Source organism: Malaclemys terrapin, chromosome 5 (assembly GCF_027887155.1).
Source record: "Malaclemys terrapin pileata isolate rMalTer1 chromosome 5, rMalTer1.hap1, whole genome shotgun sequence".
Taxonomy (NCBI): Eukaryota; Metazoa; Chordata; order Testudines; family Emydidae; genus Malaclemys; species Malaclemys terrapin.
Genome location: NC_071509.1, coordinates 20,714,535 through 20,740,928, shown reverse-complemented (window position 1 = coordinate 20,740,928; position 26,394 = coordinate 20,714,535). Strand labels below are relative to the sequence as shown.

At 39.7% G+C, this 26,394-nt stretch overlaps 1 protein-coding gene across 2 annotated transcripts in view; it reads left to right on the top strand.

The window, feature by feature from the left end:
• NOP14 (NOP14 nucleolar protein) overlaps window positions 1-24,961 on the top strand; it is a 42,547-nt gene extending 17,586 nt beyond the window's left edge. Inside the window, exons 8-18 of one of the 2 annotated variants that reach the window (XM_054029325.1) lie at window positions 1,383-1,686; window positions 2,879-3,009; window positions 3,282-3,367; window positions 5,181-5,316; window positions 7,022-7,123; window positions 14,156-14,309; window positions 17,640-17,799; window positions 20,558-20,705; window positions 22,666-22,784; window positions 24,104-24,259; window positions 24,652-24,961. In XM_054029325.1, coding sequence (XP_053885300.1) covers window positions 1,383-1,686; window positions 2,879-3,009; window positions 3,282-3,367; window positions 5,181-5,316; window positions 7,022-7,123; window positions 14,156-14,309; window positions 17,640-17,799; window positions 20,558-20,705; window positions 22,666-22,784; window positions 24,104-24,259; window positions 24,652-24,751 — 1,596 coding nt within the window. In that variant the 3' untranslated portion in view covers window positions 24,752-24,961. Of the gene's footprint in view, window positions 1-1,382; window positions 1,687-2,878; window positions 3,010-3,281; window positions 3,368-5,180; window positions 5,317-7,021; window positions 7,124-14,155; window positions 14,310-17,639; window positions 17,800-20,557; window positions 20,706-21,978; window positions 22,181-22,665; window positions 22,785-24,103; window positions 24,260-24,651 lie in introns of those variants that run through there. The other variant, XR_008445035.1, reaches the window with a different exon arrangement.
• Window positions 24,962-26,394: the final 1,433 nt, after the last annotated feature.

The following is a 26,394-nucleotide window of genomic DNA, read 5'->3' as shown; positions in this document are numbered from 1 at the left end:
ATTTCACATTAAACAGAACTCTTTTATGTTCACTTTATTATTTTTATCTAGGTGCTGCACTTTCCACCTGAACTTCATTCCCTGTATTAGGGCTGCTTTGGTCATGTTGGCAATGTAAAGCAGCCTAAAGCCATCATAGAGAACCATCCCAGCGTAGGGACATCACTTGGTGGTGTAATCACCATTGTAGCTCCTACACCATCCACTTCTATGCAACCAGCATAAGGGCTATAGCTGTGGTTTCCCTTCACCCAGAAGGACCTGTCTGGTACACAACAGTCCTAAACTGATGATATAAAAGTGACTTAAAGCAAACTTTATTCAATGCCTCCTCCTCCTGCCCTAGGATTGTGCTGTGTATCTCTTCGCTGCAGTGGAGGATCAGAGCTCTCATAAAGTCACCTTTGTCCTTCATATGGAGGGATCATTGTGTTTTGAATGCATTGGCTTAGCTGAATGATTATACTCTCCTGAAAAATGGCCCTGTAAAAACAGCATAGTGGGATTTCATGTTTGTCTTTCATTTTCTCAATGTCAGATATACTTGGTTAACAAGAAAAACAAGGGCTCGGTTGCTACAAATTGTACGTGGCATCTGTGTACAACACCCTCATGCATAATCACCAGTAATAAAGATCCTGTAACTAGGTATGGTGTATGAGGCAGACTATAAATAGACTCCTCTCCGAAGTCAGTATTAGTTCTACACTGCCAACAGGAATAAAAGGGAGTAAAACTTTATTCTGGGGGCAAAATTTTCCTTATCTTACATTCTTTGTAATCTCATTGAGAACAGTTGAGTTACAAAATGTGCAAGTCAGAACAGAATTTGGCCCACCCTCAGCTCTTATTCAGGTCAAGTTGTTGGGGCTTCTGACATCTTGGGATCAAACCCATATTAAGGGCCAAATCCTCCTTTTCCTATTCGTACAAAAGTCCCATAGAAAGCACTTTTTAAATAGAGGTGAAGTCTTCTTTTTGTGGTGCAACTCTTTAGCTACACACTGCTTCCGGCTGCCCATCTTCCAACTTTTCCATCCCCAGCACTTCTTTTCTTGCATGTCACCTAACTGCCTGTCGCTCAACTGCTTCCAATCCACCCCAGCTTTCTTCCTCTTGGTTTCTACTTCTCCATCTTCCCTCTACAACTGATACGCTGTCTTCTGTGTATTGTCCGAACCTAACTTTCATCTATAACCAACTGATCCACCTGATATACCACTGGATTTTAAATAAGATTCAATTTGTATCAAATTGAGAGATGAGAGGGTCATAATCTGATGTTTTTCTAGTAACACAAGTAAGGATGTTATTTTAAATTATAATTTTAAACCCAGCAGTATTCTTGTAAGCTATTGTAGGTTTCTTTTCTCTATTAATAGGGTGGAAAACTCAATGTTGGAAATGAAGAAGAAGAAGGTGGGAATGAAGAAGAGGAGGGAGAGAGTGAAGAAGAAAGTGAGGGAGAGCCTGGTGGAGAAGATGAGGAAGAAGCAATTGTTGAGGAAGATGATGCTACAGATAGTCCCTCTGACCTGGAATCTGACATGGGGAGTGAGGAAGAGGTCACTGCAAATGAAGAACAGGAGGAGAAACACAAAGGAAATGAAAAGAAACTGCAAAGTGAGGAAGAACAAAATGCTAAAATAGAAGCTGCCAGATCTGAGCTTCCATACACATTTACTGGTAAGAGTTCTATTGACTGAATAGGTAGAGGGGGGGTTTGTCTGTTTGTTGGAGCCCTATGTATCTGAGGCTCCACATCATAATTGCACTCCTTCTGGCCAACAAGTACTGGACATGACGCTTCAGATCTTGAAAACGCAACTTGTTGTCAGCAAGCAGAATTTCTCTGAATAGCATGAGAAAATCCTTTTCTGTCCAGGAGCTGAGTAGGCTATTTCTACTGCCCCTTTCAGCCCTAGAAGTGAAAGACAAAAAGCCTGGATTGAAATCAAGCTTCATGTAAGAAGGCAACACTGGGCACAATAAGACCAAACGTACAGCCTGCACAGAATAGTGTTGTCTTGCAGAAAAGAATGCACAATAATTTTCTAGTATGTATTGAAAACTAGGAACAGGTATGCATTGTGTCTGAAATAAAACCAGCTTCTCTTAGAAGAAGCTCACAGAAGTGATATGCTGCCCCTTCTTAACATATAGTCTCTGTAATAGAACACTGCGTGGCTTAGTATCTGTGGTTGTGGAGGAAGAAACTATTCTGCATGCTGTACAGGATATTTATTCTTGTTAACTGAATATTTCACCAAACTAGTATACCAGTAGGGAATACAGAAGTACAGTATTTAAACGAGCTATGCTGAAATTAGACAACTATTCAAACCACTTGCCAGAGTGTTTGCAGTTTCCATTTGTTGGGAGGTGACACAATAACATACATTGAATAAAGTAGTTTAAATTGAATCCAGCAAAGAACTCTAAGGAAATACAATGGTTAAGGTTTTATAAAACACTTTGACTGGCACATATGTATTTTTTTTTCCATTAGTTGCTAGGCTCTTACATTTCTTATGTTCCATACAGAATGCTAGGTTAGTGTGACTTTAAAATTACACAGTTAGTGCTACTATAAAAACACAAGCCAGAAAATATAGAATTATGGGTAAATTGACCCTGAGCTTTGGGAGGGGGAGTGGTGCAATCCACTCTTTAACTATATGATTGCATACTATGTCTCAGATAACACAATGTTAATGTTTTTTATTAATGTTTAAAATATGTTAACTTAAAAATGTTTCCAGCAGTTTAATTGTTTTGTTCAGATTTGAAGAAGTTTGTTAAATTAGAAAATATTTTACTATGTTATGCTTAAGTTCAACTGGGTATGCTTGATTTTTTGTTTTTATTTTTATAATAGTTCCAGAATCCTATGAGAAACTTAAATCTTTACTGTTTGGAAGAATAATAGAAGAACAGCTAGTTATCCTAGAGAGGATTCAGAAGTGCAATCATCCAAGCCTTGCAGTGGGAAACAAAGCAAAGTTAGAAGTATGTTTGCGTTTTTAAATGAACTTTGAATGCTAAAGTGAGTTTGCGAAGTATTCAAGGAGCAGTTTGAAATATATTGGTTTTGTATTCACATTATTTGAAGAAAACTTTATCCAGAATGTACATATGGGAGAACCCTAGGCAGTGTTCACTTGCCATGTTCTGTCTCATTGTTTTTCTATGCTTTTAAAAATATCTATATTTAAGTACATATATACACAAACATAAAGAAAAAAAACTGTAATGGTTTTAACATGATATGCTTATTGCAGAAACTGTTTGGCTTCCTTCTGGAGTACGTTGGGGAATTAGCAACTGTGGAGCCACCAGAGCTCAGAAGAATTGACAAATTGGTCCTGTAAGTAATAAAACATGTTGACTGTGGCCCCTTCATGGTGGTTTGAAGGGAAAAGATAGTTTCATGGTAATAAAACACACAGTGCGTTACTTAATTTAAATTCTCCTACTAACATTGAAAGCTACTGGTTTTCTATTTACTTTATTGTGTTTTAACATTGTTTCTTTTAGTACCTTAGTCATATTAAAAAGCTTTTAACATTCCAAAAGGAAATTAATAGAATTCTCAGTATGCATTAGACCTTCCATAGGTGTTAGAGCTATAGAAATATGTAATTACACACACAAACTATTGTAAAGGAAAGTTATTTAGATTACTAAGTCAAGCATTTGAAAGTTAGGCAATGCCAGATTAATGGTTGCCCATGCAACATTAATTTTGTCCTGTGTCCATCCTGCACTGAATGAGGCAGGGGACCAAGGGCAAAATGTGATCTGGTAATTAGAGACTGTATTGTAATGAATACGTGTAAATGTGGCATTACCTAACTTGCGAGTGGTTGACTTTTCAACCTGAATAATTTTCTTTCAACGTAGAAGGGGGGGTTGTGTATGTAATTTCCTGGTGTGTAATTTTCCTTTTATTTTATTTTGTGGAAAGAGTAAAAAATTTATTATATGCAACTGAAACAATCTCCCCATCATGCATCATAAACAGGATTTGAACCTTGAATTGTCAGCATTGCAGTGCAGACTTGAGATACAGGACTATCTGTGTTAGCTTGTAGCAGGAGAAGGTTGTTATCGCAGAGGGGAGGATGGACCTCTAACGCCATGTGCATGTTCAGGCAGTGGTGTTGGAATCCTGGCCTCGTCTAGCACCGTAATGGTTTTAACATGATATGCTTATTGCAGAAATTGTTCGGCTTCCTTCTGAGAGACGGAGGGTTCCTGCCCGTAGAAGATAGAGATGGGAGGCTAGACCCATGTTCTCGGTCTCGGGTTTGTGGTCAGGAAAGGGGGAGCCTGGCTCTACTCTTCTCTCACCTCACCACTACAGTTGATCTGAGCACTCCCAGATGCTTCCTGTGCAGAATATATGTTGCTGGCATCACTTTGAGGGTGGCATGGGCTAGACCATTTAGAATGTTTGGTGGTGGTGTTTTGGCATGCTACAAATTTTTCCTGAGGCATGCCAGCAAGAGAGAGGGAATAGTGATTGTTAGCAGTTTACATCTCAGCTTAACCTGAATGGAATTTCATGGGACAAAAAAAGGACTTCTCTAGCCTGAGGACTTTGTCCCTACTCAGTTCCAAAACCCTGCTGCAAACAATGGAGGAGTTAAAGCTTTTTTGTGGGGGGAAATAAATCTTTTGTAATGGAAGATGTAAGGCAACCTAAATACAAGGGTTGCTGTCACCGTCTCCTTATAACAGTATGACCTTAAAATGCCACATCTGAGAAAACACGATTAGGTGATGAAACTATGTCCCATTGCATATTGAGCAGAATCTAAGCATCAGAGCATTCTGAACACACATTCCATTTACTTCAGTACCTAGTCACAATAACTCTAATGGTCATGAAATTCAGAAAGAGTTTTTTGAGTACAATAGTATATTTATGCATTAGAAATTCATATTTAAAAAACTCACAAACCTATAAGTGAGGGTGTATTTCACAAGCCCTAATGAAAACCAAAAGCATAACAGCCATATATGTGCACCAGTTAATTATCTTCTGCAGAAATAATTTTATTCAACGTATGTGTTTAATCTAGCACAAATAACATTTCCAAAGGTGTTTAAAAATCATAGTTCTTTATTAATGTAAATGGTGTAACTTCATGGTGACTTGTGTTTCTTGTTAATAGGCCGTTGTACAGTCTTTGCCAGATGTTTCCTGAAGCTGCAAGTAACAGTGTTAAGTTTGTCCTGCAAGATGCTGCACATGACATGGAAGAAATGATTGAAGTCAAAGGGCGTGCAACATTTCCAGGGCTAGACATGGTAATTAACACATTTTTTTAGAAAAGTCTTTTGCCTTTTCGTTCAGTGTAAAATACCAGGGTGACATTAAATCTTATTTTGCATTTCACAGCTTATAATTCAAAATATGACCCATTGCAGCTTCTGTGGATTTTCTATGCCCTGAATCACCTGTCTTGGAATAAACTAATATTACAGAACAGAAGCATGGCAGCAAAAATATTAATTGAGGAGAAAACCCTGTTTGATTAGCTGATTTTCAGGTTTTTTATTCAGTCTTAAAATAACTGAACATTGTTTTGCCTGAGACTTGAGTGTAGGATTCTGTGTATTTCCTGCAACACTTGATAACCTTGCTAAAATTACTGCCACCTAGAGCAAGGAAAGGTTGTCCTTTCTGTCTTTGATCAAATGGAAAAAAAAAAAAATCTCAGTTAAATAAACTGTTTAAAATAAAAAGTCTCCACAGAGATTTAGTATCCTACAGTGCAAAAACTTTTCTGCATCATTAACAAACAGAACTGTGGATGTAATACAACCTTTTTTTTTTTTTTTTTTTAAAGATGTAGATATGATAGACAATAAATTAGGGACCTTGGAATGAAATAGTTGAGCGTCGCTCTTTATTAGTGCTTCACAGTTCTTTTGGCTATCCTAAATCTATGAATAGACTCTTCTTCCAAACTATAGGCAATTGGCTATTTGAGAATTCAGGATGGGATGCATTTAAAATAGTGACAACTTCATGTTTGATAACATGCTTAAAGGACAAGCTATAAGTCAATGTTTGATTCAAAGGGAACTGCTTGCCTCATCTCTCCAAGCTTAATGGAGTAGTACAAGAGTGAAGACTGTGATTAGTGTATTGGAGTAATACAGACTAAGAGGAGAGGAGACAATTAGCAGGTTTAAGAGATTTTTAAAGATTAGGTAGGTTGGTTTTTCTCGAGTCGTTATTCCAATATGGTTTGGGCAGTGCTTGTGGATGCATCATGGAAGACTGTATCCATTTCTAGCTTCTACATTTACTATGTCACTATCACAGTTACCAGGTTAATTGAACCTCTGACCTCTTCTGATCTTTTGGGATGGAATTCTTAGACTGGGCCATAGGTTGAAGTCCTCTCTGATCAACCATGATTGCCTCAGGAGGCCTGATTTATCTTCAGTGCTTGCAGTTCATTTCGCTCTGAGATCCAGTAACCAAACAGCCTTCTTAGAGCAAAGTATTATTTATTTAGAACAAAAGCATTGTAGAGAAAACTATCCATCTTCCATATAGGAATCCTGGTAGTTCTGAGCTTCCGAACCTTCCAATACCAGCAGGGTGTGGGTCTCTTCTCTTAACTCACCAAACAGTTCTCTGTCCAGCTTCAAGGAGAGTGCTCTTTAACAGCTGTTTAGTCCTTTTGATCACCCACATTGTCTTTCAAATTTGTGCCATGATGCCCTTATCTGGGGAGCCATTGTATTGCCTGTTTGTTCTTATAACAGCTCCCATTGAAGTAAAGCAATATAAACACATAATAAATATTCCACTGCTCCAATATGTTGTTCAGACTATCTCAGTAACTAGATTATATATCCGTTATTACTTCTCAGTATTTTTGAGATTACTACATAGCAGTTTCACGTCGAGAGTCACATTATATGTAAAACCAATTATGATACTCAGAAAGTTATTTACTATATTCTAACTTCTTAATCTGTTTTATTCTTTTTTCAGCTCATTTATTTGAAAATTACTGCAATACTGTTTCCTACCTCTGACTTCTGGCACCCAGTGGTAACACCTGCATTGGTATATATGAGTCAGTTACTTACTAAGGTATGTCTGTAATATTTTACTTCAGGATAAGGCTTCAATCTTTCCATTCCTTTCTTATACTCCAATTTAAAATGCAATGAGATTAAGATATATATTTAGAACTTTTTTTTTAAAGAATAGCTAGGAATATGTTTTGGTAGAATGTTATATCAGTAATTCTCAGGAAAATATTTTTGGTTGAGAAGTCCCACTTAGAGTAAAGCCTTACTCTTACAAGATCACATCCAGTGAGTTGTCATACAAAAACTCCACACTTGAACTTAGTCCCTAGTATTAAATGAGGATGTTGCTATAACAGGCATCATAGAAACTTGGTTGAACAATGATAATCAGTGGGACACGGTAATGCCAGGGAACAAAATATATATGACAGAATAGTTTGCTATTGGGGGAGTGGCATTGTGTGTGAAAGAAAGTAGAGTAAAATATAGAAAAATCACAAATGAATCAAACTCTACCATAGAATCTCTTAGGTCTAGAAATTCCATACTTGAATAATAAGAGCATAGCAGTATGAATATACTATTAACCAGTTGACCAGGATGGTGATTATGAAATGCTCAGGAAGATTAGGGAGGCTACAAAAATAGAAAACCTAATAATAATGGGGGATTTCTACTATCCCCATATTGACTGGAGACAGACGGATGCAGAGATAAAATTTCTAAATGCCACTAATGACTGCTTCTTGGAGCAACTTGTCTTGGAACCCACAAGGAGAGAGGCAATTCTTGATTTAGTCCTAAGTGTAGCACAGGATCTGTCCAAGGTGAATATAGCTGAACCACTTGGTAATAGCGACCATAATGCAATTAAATTGAACATCTTTGTAGGGGGGAAAATACCAAAGAAACCCACCAAAATAGCATTTAATTTTAAAAAGGTAACTACACAAAAATGAGGAAGCTAGTTAAACGGAAATTAAAAGAAACAATCACAGGAGTGAAATGCCTGCAAGCTGAATGGAAACCATTTAAGAACATCATAATAGAGGCTCAAACTAAATGTATACCCCTATGACATTTCAGAGTACAATCCAGACCAGTGGGAGGTTGTCACCACCTGCCCTGCAACCTGGGATGTGTCAGTGATTTGCTGTTGTAGCTTTCAACCTGGGCCCCTCACAAACATCCAAACAGCTTGTAGGTCACACCCTGAGTGCCTGTGTATAGCTGCAGCATGCCAGCATGCTCCAGTTACACTGTGGATTTCACCAGTCTTGATTATCATTTACAGAGTGACCACAATAACTTCCAGTCCTGAATTTTCCCCCAAAACGTGTGTTGTGCTTTGTCCAGCTCTTTCCTGGACAGTTCAGAAATTTTAGGTTGGTTGTCCCAGTAACAGAACAATATCCAACAGTTTGCTACTTTAAATGGAGTTACCCAAACAATTCAGTTTAAATGCAACACTGGATTAGTTAGATAAACTTGTTTTATTCTTTAATCAAAGTACAAAGAGAGAGTTTGTGAGTACAAGGCATTAAAGTCAGAAATGCTTACAAGACACAGATGAAAATGCTTTCTAGTACTAAAACTTAACAAACTAGACTTTGTTCAAGGTGGAATCGTTACCACATGCTCCCAGCAACAGGTGTGACCAAATTTCAGGTCAGGATCTCTCCCAAAGTCAAATGGCTATTTCTTTTGCCTTAGGTGAAAGAGATGGATAAGGAGACATACCTTGGGGTGTTTTTGTCCCTCATTTCTATAGTCCAGTTTCTTTTTAAAATGCATTTTCTGTGGCCTACCCCTAAATCAGGGGTCGGCAACCTTCAGCAGGCGGCCTTTCAGGGTAATCCACTGGTGGGCCACGAGACATATTTTTTACGTTGTCTGTCCGCAGGCATGGCCCCCTGCAGCTCTCAGTGGCTGCAGTTCGCCATTCCCGGCCAATGGGAGCTGCAGGAGGCCGTATCTGTGGACAGTTAACATAAACAAAATGTCTCGCAGTGCGCCAGCGGATTACTTTGATGAGCCATGTGCCAAAGGTTGCTGACCCCTGCCCTAGCTAAACTTTATTTCCGCTGTGAGGATGGAGACAGGGAGGCACATGGTAAAAGAGATTCCATGCTATTGTTTGCTAAAATGCAGATCTGTTTGTTCTGGTCACCCTTCCTTACTAAACAATGGCCACTTGACAGGTGATTGCCCATCAACTTTGATCACACCTGGCTAGAGGTGTCTGCTTGTCTTTTGTCTGTGAGGAACCAGTTTATCCACTTCCCAGATTTGTCTGGTAATCACATTTGTTATTTCAGATTATATTCATAACTTTACATATAGTGTTGCTACATACATTTCACCATGATATTACTGACCAGTGAGTTTAGTTTTCAGATAATACCTCACAAAGCATAATTTGTACATACTATTATTACAATAGTGTGTAGGCTGTGAATACTCGGGTGAATTTGGTCACAACCCCAAATTAAAAAACAGAGGACCAAAAAAAAATGCCACCATCGCTAAACCACTAAGGAAAATAGAAAGGAGCATAAGCTCTAGAAAGTCAAGTGTAAAAGTATAATTAGGCAGGCCAAAAAATAATTAGAAGAGCTACTTCTAACTATAGCAAAAGACACACAAACTAACAGCAAACATTTTTAAGTACATCAGAAGCAGGAAATCTGCCAAATTGTCAGTGGGGTCACTGGACAATCAAGGAGTTTTCAAGGAAGAAAAGGCCATTGCAGAGAAACTAAATGAATTCTTTGCATCGTTCTTCATTGGAGAGGATTGGGGTGAGATCCCCACACCCGAGCCATTCTTTTTGGGTGACATGTCTGAGAAACTGTCCAGGACAGAAGTGTCAGTAGAAAACATCGTGGAACAAATTGATAAATTAAACAGTAATAAGTCACCAGGACCAGATGGTATTCACCCAAGGGTTCTGAAGGAACTCGTATATGAAATTGCAGAACTGCTAACTATGGTAGGTTATTATCTTATCAGGTTTCAGAGTGGTAGCCATGTTAGTCTGTATCCGCAAAAAGAACAGGAGTCCTTGTGGCACCTTAGAGACTAACAAATTTATCTGGGCATAAGCTTTCGTGGGCTAAAACCCACTTCATCAGATGCATGGAGTGGAAAATACAGTAGGGAGGTATACATTCACAGCATATGAAAAGATGGGAGTTGCCTTACCAAGTTGCCTTAGCTTAATTGAATTGGCTCGTTAGCACTGACCCCCCATTTGGTAAGGCAACTCCAATCTTTTCATATGCTGTGTATTTATACCTCCCTACTGTATTTTCCACTCCATGCATCTGTTGAAGTGGGTTTTCTACTGACACCTCCATTCTGGACAGTACATCAGAAGCAGGAAGCCTGCTAAACAACCAGTGGGGCCCCTGGACAATCGAGATAAAAAAGGAGCACTTAAAGACGATAAAGTCATTGTGGAGAAACTAAATGAATTCTTTTGCTTCAGTCTTCATGGCTGAGGATGTTAGGGAGATTCCCAAACCTGAGCTGTCCTTTGTAGGTGACAAATCTGAGGAATTGTCACAGATTAAAGTGTCACTAGAGGAGGTTTTGGAATTAATTGATAAACTTAACAGTAACAAGTCACCGGGACCAGATGGCATTCACCCAAGAGTTCTGAAAGAACTCAATTGTGAAATTGTGGAACTATTAGCTATGGTTTGTAACCTGTCCTTTTAAATCAGCTTATGTACCCAATGACTAGAAGATAACTAATGTAACGCCAATATTTAAAAAGATCTCTAGAGGTGATCCCGGCAATTACAGACCGGTAAGTCTAAGGTCCAGTCCGGGCAAATTAGTTGAAACAATAGTAAAGAATAAAATTGTCAGACACATAGAAGAACATAACTTGTTGGGCAAAAGTCAACATGGTTTCTGTAAAGGGAAATCATGCCTTACTAATCTATTAGAGTTCTTTGAAGGGGTCAACAAACATGTGGACAAAGGGGATCCAGTGGACACTGGGTACTTAAATTTTCAGAAAGCCTTTGACAAGGTCCCTCACAAAAGGCTCTTACGTAAATTAAGTTGTCATGGGATAAGGGGGAAGATCCTTTTATGGATTGAGAACTGGTTAAAAGACAGGGAACAAAGGTTAGGAATAAATGGTAAATTTTCAGAATGGAGAGGGGTAACTAGTGGTGTTCCCCAAGGGTCAGTCCTAGGACCAGTCCTATTCAGCTTATTCATAAATGATCTGGAGAAAGGGGTAAACAGTGAGGTGGCAAAGTTTGCAGACGATACTAAACTGCTCAAGATAGTTAAGACCAAAGCAGACTGTGAAGAACTTCAAAAAGATCTCACAAAACTAAGTGATTGGGTAACAAAATGGCAAATGAAATTTAATGTGGATAAATATAAAGTAATACACATTGGAAAAAATAACCCCAACTATACATACAATATGAGGGGGGCTAATTTAGCTACAACTAATCAGGAAAGAGATCTTGGAGTCATTGTGGATAGTTCTCTGAAGACGTCCACACAGTGTGCAGCGGCAGTCAAAAAAGCAAACAGGATATTAGGAATCATTAAAGGGATAGAGAATAAGACGGAGAATAGCTTATTGCCCCTTTTATAAATCCATGGTACGCCCACATCTTGAATACTGCGTACAGATGTGATCTCCTCATCTCAAAAAAGATATACTGGCATTAGAAAAGGTTTAGAGAAGGGCAACTAAAATGATTAGGGGTTTGGAACGGGTCCCATATGAGGAGAGAATAAAGAGGCTAGGACTTTTCAGCTTGGAAAAGAAGAGACTAAGGGGGGATATGATAGAGGTATATACAATCATGGGTGGTGTGGAGAAAGTGAATAAGGAAAAGTTATTTACTTGTTCCCATAATATAAGAACTAGGGGCCACCAAATGAAATTAATGGGCAGCAGGTTTAAAGCAAATAAAAGGAAGTTCTTCTTCACACAGCACACAGTCAACTTGTGGAACTCCTTGCCTTAGGAGGTTGTGAAGGCTAGGATTATAACAGGGTTTAAAAGAGAACTACATACATTCATGAAGGTTAAGTCCATCAATGGCTATTAGCCAGGATGGGTAAGGATGGTGTCCCTAGCCTCTGTTTGTCAGAGGGTGGAGATGGATGGCAGGAGAGAGATCACTTGATCATTACTGTTAGGTTCACTCCCTCTGGGACACCTGGTATTGGCCACTTTCAGCAGACAGGATACTGGGCTGGATGGACCTTTGGTCTGACCCAGTATGGCCATTCTTACGTTCTAATAGACGGTCAGTTTTCACAATGGAAAGTGGTAAACAGGGGGGGGGTCTCCAACGATCTGTACTGGAACTTGTGCTGTTCAACATATTCATAAATGATCTGGAAAAAAGGGTGAACAGTGAGGTGACAAAGTTTGTAGATAATACAAAATTACTCAAGATAGTTAAGTCCGAAGCAGACTGCAAAGAGTTACAAAGGGATCTCTTAAAACTAAGTGACTGAGCCAGAAAATGGCAGATGAAATCCAGTGTTGATAAATGTAGAGTAATGCACCTTGGAAAACATAATCCAATACATACAAAATGATGGGTTCTAAATTAGCTGTTAGCACTCAAGAAAGAGATCTTGAAGTCATGGATAGTTCTCTGAAAACATTTGCTCAATGTGCAGCAGCAGTCAAAAAAGCTAACAGTGTTGGCAACCATTAGGAAAGTTATAGATGATAAGGCAGAAAATATCAGGCCACTATATAAATCGCTGATATGCGCACATCTCGAATACTGTATGCAGTTCTGGTCGTCCCATCCGAAAAGCGATATATTAAGATTGGAAAGGGTACAGAGAGAGGCAACAGAGCCAATTAGAGGGGAGATTAGAAAAGAGACAACTAAAGGGGAGATATGATAAGAGGTCTATAAAATCATGAGTGGTGTGGAGAAAGTGAATAGGGATGTGTTATTTATCCCTTCACATAACAAAAGAACCAGGGGTGTTCAATGAAATTAATAGGCAGCAGGTGTAAAACAAACCTAAGGAAGTACTTCTTCACACAACATACAGTCCACGTATAGAACTTGTTGCCAGAAGTTGTGAAGGCCAAAAGTATAAGTAGGTTAAAAAAAGAATTAGATAAGTTCTTGGAGGATAGGTGCATCAATTATTATTACCCAAGATGGTCAGTGATGGAACCCCATGCTCTGGGTGTCCCTAAATATCTAATTTCCAGAAGCTGGGACTAGACAACAGAAAATGGATCACCTGATAATTGCCCTGTTCTGTTCATTCCCACTGAAGCATCTGGCATTGGTTGCTACATGGACCATTGGTCTGACCCAGTATAGCCATTTTTTGTTAGTATATAAAGTCTATGAGAGTCATGGAATACAGTGGGTACATGAATCCTATTAATTAGTGATGCTATCTTCCATATATGGTAATAGCTCTTATTTAAGAGAGACAGTTGAATTTATTTATAAAATATCTATTCTGTCCCTCCAGAACTTGCCTAACTACATTGAAATATATTGAACAAAAGTGTCTCAATTTTCAATCCTAAAGCCCTATTTATATAATTGAAATGTCCAGATTCAGTAGCTCCTATCTTATCTGAGGTGCAGAGTTTCTTTGAAATCTGGTTGTTCTTTAGTTCCTTTCTAAAAGTGGACATCACACCATAGCGATGAAAACTGTAGGACCTACATTTAACAGACCAGCAAATAATAGAATAAATATATCCGAAACAAGGCAAGATATAAAAAGGAAGTAATTCTTGTTGCGCTTTAGTGCCCTCTAGTGGTTAAAGTAGTTTTGGCAAGGTTTCTACTGAATGCTGCATATCCTCCTGTCAATGAGATAAGGTGTCAAATTTTACTAGGGAGCAGCAACATGTATTAAAAATGACCCCAGCAAAAAATGTATTAGCTAATTTTTTTAAAAGCTGCTAAAAATGACCAGTTGTTTAGATCATACGTTTTTGTGAAACTTATTAAAATCTCTCTATCAGAGGTTATTATTTTTGCTCATGGCATAAAGCCATAATTTCTATACTAATATGTTAATGCAGGGTTTTTTTTTTATTTTTTGTTAGTGCCAAGTCATGACACTACAAGATGTTGTTAAAGGATTATTTGTGTGCTGTTTGTTCCTGGAATATGTATCACTGTCTCAAAGATTCATACCAGAACTTATCAATTTCCTCGTTGGAATACTTCACTTATCTATACCTCAAAAACGACCACAGGGTAAGTTTGCTTGGAGTGATAAATATGAATGTGCATTGTTTTTATACCTCAAGCTTCCTTGCAATTAAAAATTCCACCTTGACAGCTTTATGTTCAAAATGAAAGACCAAATCATCTCCTAGATAGATCTCCTGAGCTGACCAGGAAACTAAGCTCTCAAATGCTGCAGTTCCCAGGAGATCCACCAGACACAAGCGCCATCTGCATGAAAGCTTTCTTCTTCCACACTGCTTCCCAGCCCCCATAGAAAAACAGCTCCTTCCCCTTTGGGCACCACGATATAGTGAGGAAACCAGTGTGAGTTAATGCTGTTAAAGTTAATTTCTGTGGAGTTGTGGGGGTAGCAATTGATGCTGTAGACTGCAGTTGATGCTACCCCCTCCTGACCTGATAACCAGAATGCCAGAAGAACTGCAGTGGGGCTTCCATGCAATCAGGATACAAGGGAGGTGTATGCCACAAAGCTGATACTCTTCCTCTTTGCATACCTGTCTGGATTTGCCTCCCTTTTCCCTCATATTAACAGAGGGGACAATCTGGCCTGTAATGTAGAGCAATCTTCATATTTAGCACTTTTCGACAACATCATTTAGTGAATACCATGTAGACTAAGACTCTCTCTTTAATTTGGCCTTTTCTACTTGCTCATGATTTCCCTGCCAGCCTCTCTCTTTCTCTGGGCACTCTTCCTCAATGCCCCATTTCTAGGTTCAAAAATGATGTTTTTTTCTTTGTCAGGGAATTTAGTGACAGTAATTCATCTATAAGGGGAAGAGGAGAGTTGTTGCCAAATCATGGAAATCAAATGCTTGCTTGCAATACCGTCTCCATTGATATGATTTATCATCTATAGCTCTGTAAATTGTTACCAGTGTGAAACTTCCCTACAAGTATTGTTTGTTTCTAATTATGTGTGTGGTGAGGGAAAGTTAAATAAAATGTCTGTTAGTGGTACAGCAACACTCATCTATATAGATATTAATTACTTCCACGTAGAATATCACATTAGAACTACTGAGATATTTGCTGTGCAATTCAATATGGCTTTGGCACATACCTGCCAAATACTTGCTTCATATGATTTCCTGGCAGCTTGGTTGTCTGTTGACACAGGATATTTAAAGATGAGTTCTCACCAAATTTTGTGATACATATTGATATGCTATCATACCAATAAATTCCTTGACATTTCTTTTTAACAGCTAGTAACATAATTTAATATAACTCCATTATTTTAACATTGAGGGCCTGATCCATTTGCCTTTCCTGTGAGGAAGTGATATGGAACAGATCCTAAGCAAAGACTGAGAGAGCATGTTTCAAATGCAGATTCAGAGGTACTTAAGGCTTTAGAAAAAACTGTTCCCCTTTTTTTTTTTTTTTTTTTTTTTTTTAAAGTCTATTGTTCGTCCTTTGGGGGAGAAGTGTCGTTTTTAGGCAGGTAGCCTTTGGTAACATATGATCAAACATGCAGGTAGAATAAATACTGTTTGCCATTCTCTTAGAAGTAGAGCAGATAAGTATAATTTAAACATTCAGGCCCTGATCCTGTGGACAGTTGTGCACATGCTTTATTTCACTACCAGGAGTAGTCGTATTGACTTACTGGTACTACACACAGTAGTAAAGTTAAGCATGAGCATTTGCAGGATTGGGGCCTTAAAACCAAAACCTCATCTATCTTTGCCTCCTGAGTCATTTTTGTACTTTCAGGGCAGAAACTCTCTTGCATATGTCTAAAAAGCCATTTGCATCAATGTCAATATAATATATAAATAACTTAATAAAATTATTTTTATTTTTGTTGCTAAAAGGTTTTGAAATGAGCTCCTTTCTAAGCCTGCAGGGCTTAAAAATATGTTCATTGCACAGATTTATTTTTCTTTATCAGGATTGGCAATTTCCCAGGGAGAACTAGTTTAGGACAGGGTGCTGGTAAATACTGGCTTAAAGCCAGTTTAAACCAGGAAACTGGGGGAAATTATTGCATCATTATCCAGCAAGTTCAGCAAGCATAGAACAATTTTTTTCAAACTTTGGATACATCCATTCAGAACTGAGGAACAGTTTTGGTCTAACCACTGTGTCAAAGTTGGATTTCTGCTACAGAATTAAATTTTATTAGAGAATATTTAAAAATAAACACGGTACAAACGATTCAAGGAGTCAGTTGTCAGTTATTGGGGGGATCATACAGAGTATGGGGGGATGTTTGGTATATTGGGGTTGACAGCACACATAGTAAATACGAACTGTAGAGTCCCCAATTGGGGGGGAGGGCGGTGGGCGAAATAAAGACAGTTAATAATCGGTGAGGGTCAATCATTCACACATGGGGTACAAATAGTCATGGGCACAAGTAGGTGGGTTGGATGGTGGAGATGGGGCGACCCTCACGGGGTGGGATCCAGGGGAAAGAAGCCCTGCAGGGTGGGGGGGGTTGATAGGTCCCATCCCCCTTGCGGGCGGGTGAGGTCTCCCCGGCTCACTCCTTGGTATTGACGGTGGCCGGTGAGGTTGGGTGGGTTCAGTGCTACATGACCAAATGGCCCTGGACTGGTAGTCGGCAACTCTGCAGGCTTCTGAATGCTTAATGCTTCAGCCTACAACTCTGCATTATTGTCATCTTCATATAATGAAATATCTTTGACTTTTGTTTATATAATACTGAAAACTGAAATATGAGTCATGACCAATATAACTTCCTTGAGAAAATACCGACTCAAAATGCATAGAAATTCTGATGTGCAGTATTATAATTACATATGTTCTTATTACACCCACCGCAGTTTTACTTTAATTTAAAGTTGTACAAATAAAATCTATGAATCTCTGGTTAATTTGACTATGTAGCTAAAACTAAGTGTAGTGCGGTATGCATTAATTAAACCGATTTTAACATAGCAAATTCCTTAAACTGGGGCTAATTTAGTTTTTCACTGGGTGGCAAAAACTGTGATTTAACCTGGTAAAAACCACATCTGATAAATACCATGCCATCCCAGTTTTTTAGATAACCACATCAAACTAACCTTTCTGATTCTCCCCTCGCTGTGCAACTTTTCCTGACACCAGTATCCCTATTGGTTTGCAAGTTCCCTCTTCCAGCTGATCTCTTATTCTAGTCCCTACAGGTGCCACTGTCTTTCTCTCCTACCCCCGCTGACTTTACTATTGGCCTAATGTTTTGTAAAAAGAGCCTAATTTTAATAAAGGATCTTTATAAAACTATAAATTTTCTATAAATCAACTTTTTCCTGTCTTAAGACTAAGTTTTTTTTTTTATTTTGGGAACTAATCTGTATATAACCGTTGTAACTGGTTTTTTAGGCTATATTCTAGTGCATCCTTTCAGACCGGCAGGAAAAAAATCAGACTTACTCTTGGTCTGTGATAAGAAGGATATGGAGACCTGGAAAAAGCAAAATCTGCCACTCAGTATTGTGACTAGATTAAAGGAAAGCAGCAAAACAGAAATGAATCATTTCAGGTATGTGAAGAAATATGTAAGGGGGAACTCCAAGTTATTTCTTGTGTAACTTCGGTGAGTCTTCTGTCAAGCATGTTACCTTCTAGGACAAAAGCGGAGGGTGGACAACTGTAATAAATTATTTTCATCATATGGTTCTTGTAGCATATTAAATAACAAAATATACCATTCTTAGGGTCTGATGCTGCAAAGTGCAGAGCACTTTCTGTGAGTGCTAAGCACCCCCAACTCTTTTTGGCTTCCTTGAGATTTGAGGATGCTTAGCACCCCACAGGAGTTGCTAAACATTTTGAAGGGTCAGACCCTTAAGCAGCAAATAAATCTTGATTACATGCAAAAATAACCACATCAAAAGAACATTATTAAGATCGCAAAGTCAAGCGCTCAGAAGTTACGAGATTCAGCCCATTGTGGATATGCATTGTGATTCATTGTTCAGTTACATGATCATATTCTGTTTTTCCACAGTCCGAGCCTTATCAGTGCACAGAATGGATTATGTTTATTTAATGAGCAGCTACTGAATAGTTTCTCCTCGTTGTTCCTTGTGTGGCCATCGGCCTTATTTACTACACACTATTCAAATCCTACTCTGAAGACAGAATTATTAATTTCTTCCTGGGCTTTTCTATGGCACTCATCACTATAATATCTGAGTGCTTCACAAACATCAATGAATGTATCTTCACAAAATCCTTGTGAAGTAAGGGAGTGATATTATCCCCGTTTTACAGGCAGGGAACTAAGGCACGGAGATTAAGGTCAAAAGTTTCCACTAATTTTTGGTGCCAATTTGAGATTCCTGGGACCTGACTTTTTGGAGTATATTATAGCACTTTATATGCTCAAAGCATAGCTCCTACTGACTTCAGTTGCAGCTCTGAGGGCTCAGTATAGCTGCAGATCTGTTCTCAGGGTGGGGGCAGTGCCTGGAACCCCATGTTTTCCCCCTTCTCCTCCCCCGGAGCCAGACCCGCTGCTGGCCACTTCTGGGGGTGCGGCATGGTGTTGGAACAGATAGGGACTAGCCTGCCTTAGCCGGGCAGTACCGCTGATGGGACTTTTAATGGCCCGGTTGGCAGTGCTGACCAGAGCTGCTGTGACCCAGTGCCTTACATTCCGCGACCCACAGTTTGAAAACCACTGATCTAGTCTGACCTGCACATTGCAGGTCACCCAGAACCTCACTCACCACTTCTGTAATAGAGCCCTAACTTCTGGCTGAGTTACTGAAGTTCTCAAATAGTGATTTAAAGACTTGGTTACAGAGAATCCACCATTTACACTAGTTTAAACCTGCAAGTAATCTGTGCCCAGTGCTGCAGAGGAAGGCGAAAAACCCAAAAGGTCTCTGCCAATCTGACCTGGGGTGAAATTCCTTCCCAACCCCAAATGTGGCAATCGGTTAGACCCTGAGCATGTGGGCAAGACCTACTAGGCAGATACCTGGGAAATAATTCTCTGTAGTAACTCAGATCTCTCCCCATCTAGTATCCCATCGTACCATCCCCTTGCCCATGTCTCCCTGTCCCAGTCACTTTGCACAGCAAGTCTTAGTTCTTCTCCTGCACCCTGGCTCCTGGTTGGATCTGTCTCCCTTCCTCCCCCCTCCTTACCCAATTGCCCATACATATGCTCTGGTTCCTAGTCCCAAGCGCACACACTCTGTCTCCTCCCCACCCCAACCAACTGTCTGTCTCTCATCCCCCCCCGCCCCCGCTGCCATTTTCTTCTCTGACTTCCAATCCTAGTCTTCTTGCCCAACCAGTTCCAGCCTCCCCCATCTCTCCAGTCCTTGTCTCACCAGACCTCTTGTCCCCTATCTAGTCCTTTCCTTCCCCTCAGTCCTGCTGTTGTTCCCTCTGCCTTTAAATTAGACAGCTTTCTCGTCCATGTTGCCTGAGTGCCAGGGAACATTGAGAGTTTAGGTGAGATACATTCCCTGCTCTCACTTCCAGCCCTTGTCTCTGGTTGGGAGTAGTCATTGTAGGGAAAACTGGGCTTTGCCGTGTATAGCCCCAAGCCGGAGCATGCTCATTCACTCTGTGGGGATGGCACATGTGGAGTCCTGTCACCATTAGAAGATGTGAGGGGATGGAGCCTGCTCAGTTGCTCTGTGTGAGGATGGTACATGCATAGTATAGTCAGCACTAGGAGTTCTGGGAGGCTTGAACCATGCTCAGTCAAGATGGAATCTTCAGAAATTTAGCTACTAAAATTGAAGTCTCTACTGAGCATGTGCAAACTGAAATTTTTCAGAAGCTTTTAACTTGGCCAGTTTCGGGTGATTTTTCACAAAGATGGCAAAAGGCCCAACCCTGACACAAAAGGCAACCTATGCCAAATTTTAAGGTCCTCCTCCAAAACATGAGGACAGTAGAGCTTTTCAAAGAAAAGGTTGCAAGAATATTTTACCATGAGCAAAACAAGATATTTTTTCTAGCATCATTCATGAAAATGACTGAACATATTTGGCCAAAATTTTCCCCAAAAAAACAAACAAACTCCAAAGCAAAACAAAAAAAAATCAGCCTGAGGCATGCAGAAATGAGAAGAGAAAATTTGGCAGTTATAAGCAGCAGAAAACAAGATCTTATTAAGGTTGCCTGACACTTCTCATTAAAATAGGTGACACTATCAGCCCTGCCTATAATTCGTTTAGTTTGAAGCTCTTGAAACTTTGATCTGCATATTCTAATTATGCAATGACATTATTGCAGATAACGTTTTAACATGGCTGTGTACATCTCTCTAACAGGTTATCATGTCTAGCCGTGTGTTTGGATCTCATTAAGAAATGTGCAGCTTTGTATGAATCTTTGTCATCCTTCCATGAAATAATGCAACCCATCAGAGTACTTCTTACAGAACATATACCAGTGAGTGAATACCCTAAACAACTGCAGGTAAATGTTCCCCAAAAAACTAATTGCTGATGTAAAAGTCAGTAAATTCTGGGGTCTGAATATGTGCTAACAAAAAATGTGAAGCCAATTAAAAATAAAAACAAAGTGAAATATTTTTTCAAAGGCCAAGCATATTCTCTTTTTAGGATTTGGTGTGCAGATACCTGGGGTATGAATCTATGATACACTAGCCTGCCGCACCCTAAGTGCTTATGTGGTCCCTGCTGCTGCACACTAAAAATTCTGTAAGGCACATTGATCTACTACTGTTATACTGTAAGTTGGTCTATAGACAAGCCCTTAGACAATTTGAAGATTAAATCGGTGTTTCTGTGGAAAAGTTGGAGTTTGTACATAATGTTTTGGATGGATATTTTTCATGGTGCAGCCAAAACCGCCTTTTTGCAATGTTCCCTGTAATTTTTTACATCCATGTGCAGAATGAATTTTGTTATGTGCACCAATATGGAGGTGATGTGTAGCAGGGGTGGGGCTGAGGGGTTCGGAGTGTGGAAGGGGTCTCAAGGCTGGGCTCTTGGGCGGGGCCAGGAATAAGGGGGGGTTCAGAGTGCGGGAGGGGGCTCAGGGCTAGGGTAGAGGGCTGGGGTTTGGGGGAGTCAGGGCTCTGGCTTGGGGGGGGGGAATGCAGACTCTGGGGTGGGGCTGGGGATGAGGGGTTCAGAGTGCGGGAGGGGGTTCAGGGCTGGGGATGAGGGTTGGGATGTGGGGGTGTGTGTGTGTGAGGGCTCTGGGGTGGGGCTGGGAATGAGGGTTTGGGGTGCAGGCTGCCCTGGGGCTACAGTGGGGGGAGAGGACTCTCCCCCCTCCCCCCCCGTCCCAGCCCCCTCTCCCCGCAGCAGAGGTGCCTCTCCCCAGCCACGGCAGCTCCAGGTCTGGGGCCGGGGGAGAGGCGCCTCTCCCCTCCTACACAGCCCTTGATAGCCTGCTGCGCAGTCTCGCAGCTTAGAGGGAACTTAAGTGGAGAGGGTAACGTTTTAAGGCATCTCCACTGTGGTAACTCTTTAAGTAGCTCCTTCTTTTATAGGACTAGCATTCTGGCAGTGCTGTTCCTGAGGATCTTGTATTAATCTATAAGTCACTGGTACAGTCAAACAAATGTATCAAATAAAGGAATAGATACCATGGACATGGGTATCTTAATAAAACCAGTATGAATATATATTGTTAGCTTCACCAGTTAGTTAGTTAGTTCTTTTCCAGAGATGGAAGGATAAGATGATCTGAGTGTAGCCTAACTCTCTTCTGCATTCAGTGAGGATGGACCCTCTTACTTAGCAGTAGCGTCCTCTGTAGCAGAAGAGGCAGCATGAAGTACACCTCTACCCTGATATAACACTGCCCGATATAATACGAATTTGGATATAACGCGGTAAAGCAGCACTCCGGGGGGGCGGGGCTGCACACTCCGGCAGATCAAAGCAAGTTCGATATAGCACGGTTTCACCTATAACACGGTAAGATTTTTTGTATCCCAAGGACAGCGTTATATCGGGGTATAGGTGTATGTTAGAGAATAAGCTGTAATGTCGATGGCATGGAAAGGCTATGTTAGAGTCACAAAATTTAACCCTTAGAGCAATGAATATTCAGCCTTAAAGTTTTAAGTTGAGAGACGGGAGCTGAGTTAAACTAGGTTTAGTCTGTTGTCAGTCGTGCCAACCTGGCCTCTTTTCTCTTTGGCCACAGACCATTCTTGCTGTCCATCACAGCACCCCCTGTAGACCTTGGAAAGCCTTTTGAAACCAGCCAGACCTGAAGGTTTAAAATTCTTCAGGACTAGCAAATATCCTAAAGGTTAATTGTGACCTTACTAAGAGAGAAGATAGTTTGTTGAGGATGCCTTAGCCAGGAAAACATTATTCCTGAGACAGATAACTGGTTTGTAAAATGTGATATCTTTGATTAGCTTTTAAAATCCTAACCTCATTTGCATTTTCAGGAGTTGCATCAAAATGCTCTGAAAGAGCTAGAGGACAAAGGAAAACACTATATCCCATTGGTGTGTGAGAAAAAGAAGCCTGTGCCATTGAAACTGTACATGCCCAAAATTGTGAAAGTGTAAGTACAGTAATCCTTATAGAAGTGAAGAGAGCAAAACTGCAGGAGTTTTGGCGATAGGCTTCAGCTAAAGCCTCTTTGTCATTCTTTTCTAAATTTCCAAGCAGAGTAGGCTTCTGGAAAGTAGGAAAAACAAGGGAAATGGAGTTGCGTCTCCTACATTAGGTTCACACACTGCCAAGGATAGACTACCCTGAGAAAGGGAAGGAGGAATCCTGAGAAATGGAGGATGGATTGTTTTGTTTTATGGCTAGAGTGTAGGACTGGAAATCAGGAGATCGGGAGGCTATTCCTGGCTCTCTTATTCGTTTCTCTTATTCTTATTCGTCAATAATAGATTCATAGATCTTTAACGCCAGGAGGACCATTATGAGCATTTGATCTGACCTCCAACACAACATAAAACACAATCTGGATATCTACTTTACTGGTTCTTAATTTTGGGGGTCTGTCTAGCCTTCTCAGCTTTCCTGGATTCCCAGATTGCCACAATGGCCAGAAACACATTTTTTATGTTTGGCTGACCAAGAAATTTCACCCCTTCCTATCAGATATAGACCTTTCCACATACACATCAGATGTATCTTTTTGTGTTCTGGGTTAGATTATAGCAACATCCTGATTGTACTTGGCATTAACTTTGAAAGATATTTGGTAGCTTTTACTAATACCGAATGCAGTTGCACTCTGACTGGCAAGGGCATATTACACCAATACTCTTCACTGGCTGCAGATTCATTTCCAGACAGAGGCACTAATTACTATCATAAATTATCTTACATGTTGGTCTCCGTTAAGAGACTGCATCTGCCCCACTATTTGCATTCATTCTAAACTCCCTCTGGCTATTTGCTGAAAGCGTGAAACAGATCAGGTATCCGCCATTCCCCCACACACACAGACACACCTTGCCCCCCTGTAATTTATTATGAGAAATATTAACCTTAGAGCACGTTGTGAGACTCCATTTTTGTCCAGGTTTTCCACTAACTGCAGATGCTGTATGGTTCTCTCAGCCTCTATACTTCTGAATGTAGTGCTACATGTGGAAGGTTGCTGTGTATTGGCGCTCTGGAAAATGTTATCTGCTCTTTATCTAAATTATATAACTTAGTCAGATACTTTTGTTATGGTAGCCTATAAATATGTAATTATAAGTGAGACTGTTAAGCCCTTGGTATTGAGAGTTGCCATAGGAGTGTGGAAAGACGTAGAATATCAAAAAGTAACATCTTTATAAAAGCTAGTTCCTGTGAAGTATAAAAGAGTATACTTGACATAATATATTATGCTTGTTCATACATGCATTCTAATTTCAGCCTGGAGTTTGGGAGGAAACAGGGAGGCAGCAAGGAGGAGCAGGAAAGAAAGAGACTGATTCACAAACACAAACGTGAATTTAAAGGAGCTGTTCGGGAGATCCGGAAAGATAACCAGTTCCTGGCTAGAATGCAGCTTTCAGAAATTATGGAAAGGTAATATTTGGTTACTGGCAGTGGCAATTATGGCAATGGAGTTACTCTGTATGCTGGCCAATGTTCACTCTTGGTCCCATGTTGGTCAGCCATATTTTGAGGTCAAAACAGTTGTCTGACAACTTGGCAGCAACCACTACAACACTTGCAGTCAGAGTTACCTGATGTTTATTGCTCATCAACCTCTATATGTTTTCAATGTGTTGGAATTTTGCTGTTTCATTCATGTAGTCACATAATGTGTATTTCTAAGTAACATATCTATAATATGTGTAATTTAAACTGTAGCAGAGGCGGTGTTTCAAAAATGTAGCTTTTTATAAATATTAAAATACATATTGTTTGGCCTATTTTGTCTGATGTCAGAATAAAACGTATGTTTGTTTTTATAGGGATTCTGATAGAAAAAGAAAAGTGAAAAATCTTTTCAATAGCCTTGCTACACAAGAAGGTGAATGGAAGGCAATGAAGCGGAAGAAGTTTAAAAATTAGACAGTGACATTCTACAACAGGAAACCCTGGGACATTATATTTTTACTTTCAGGTAAAATATAAACTGATGGATTTTGAGGAGACTTTATATCTTTGTGCATTCCTTTTGTGGAAAACACGTGCCTTCAAGAACGATCTGAAAAAGGATTCTGATAAATTGGTTAGCTGGCTGTATTTTTTCATGTGAAAAATAAAGATAACATCCTTTTGTATTTGTTGTACTTACTATCATATAAATGAGAAATATTTTGGTGAATAGGTGTTCAGAAAACTGTACAGACTGTGCGTTCTTGACAGGAACTTCTGACCAATTCTGAGAGTCCATATTGTAGTGCATTGTATGGGTATTTTAAAAAGAATCAAGTAACAGGCATCGACTTTTTTGTGTATTTTTGATACAGACGCTCCCCGGGTTACGCAAGACCTGACTTACAAAAATGCGCACTTATGGAAAAAGTTCCATAAGCCAGAAATAGGATTTTCAAGTTGCGGAAATTTTTGCATAACGTATGGGTATACGTTACCAACTTACGCAAAATTCGAGTTACGCAAGGCTTTCCAGAACGGAACGATTGCATAAATCGGCGGGGGGGCGTCTGTATTGTAAAATTGCTGACATTGAATTAGCATCACAACTATATACTACTTGGAGTTCAAGCAGTAATGTTTTAAATAGCATTTCGCTTTAGGAAAGTAGGATTCCTGTACTCTAGGGCCTAATGGAACTAGTTTGTTGACAGTTGGTATATCGTTAAAGCCCAACATCCAGTTCAGTAACTGTTGACATTTGCTTCATATGTATTGAATCTTAATGTTGATCTCAATTTACAGTTCTAAAACTCTGTATAACATGGGTCAGTTAAACAGACTAGCTGAGCACCTTCATAACTATCTGATTGGCTCACAGCTTTAAATCATTTTTACATATTTCATAACAAAACAAGTTCAGTTACTTGGGTACCTGAATGACAGTTGGAAAACATTTGTACTCGATCAGCTACATTTGTGCAGAAACAAGAAGTATTTCACCCCTACTTCACTGTGTAAAGTTGGTCACTTGAATTGGATCACCATCCCAAGATTCATCACAATCTGCCTACATCCATCCATGGCTAATTATATGTGCAGTGAAGAAATCTATAATTACTTCCAGTTTCAGAATACTTAAAGTTGTTCTAAAGAAGAGGCTAAGGGTTCTAAAGAACCTCTGCAAAATTAAACCATTTTTACTTCACAGCTGCACAAACATGAAACCCTTAAAGTGCAGCTTTAAACTTACTGTTAGCCCTACAGAGCCAGCAGAGCAGTGGGAGAGTGAGTTGGATTCTTTTCTATATGTATCATTCATAGATTTGTTCCCCTAGGACCACTCGTGTGTGAAATTACTCATATGCGCAATGCTTTGCTGGATCAGGGCTTACATTCCAGTAGGAAGGCCAGATTCTAGCCTCAGATCCCTCTATGTGATCTGATTCTTTTCTGTCTACACATTTATACCATACTTTCCACAATGGCATCTAGAATCCACGATGGATCTCCCTACACATAAGCATACAGTCTTCTTTCTTCTCCCCTTTTAAAAACCTGAAAACTAATTTTTTCCAAGATTCTGCACTCAGCTATACCTGTACATAAGGACAATG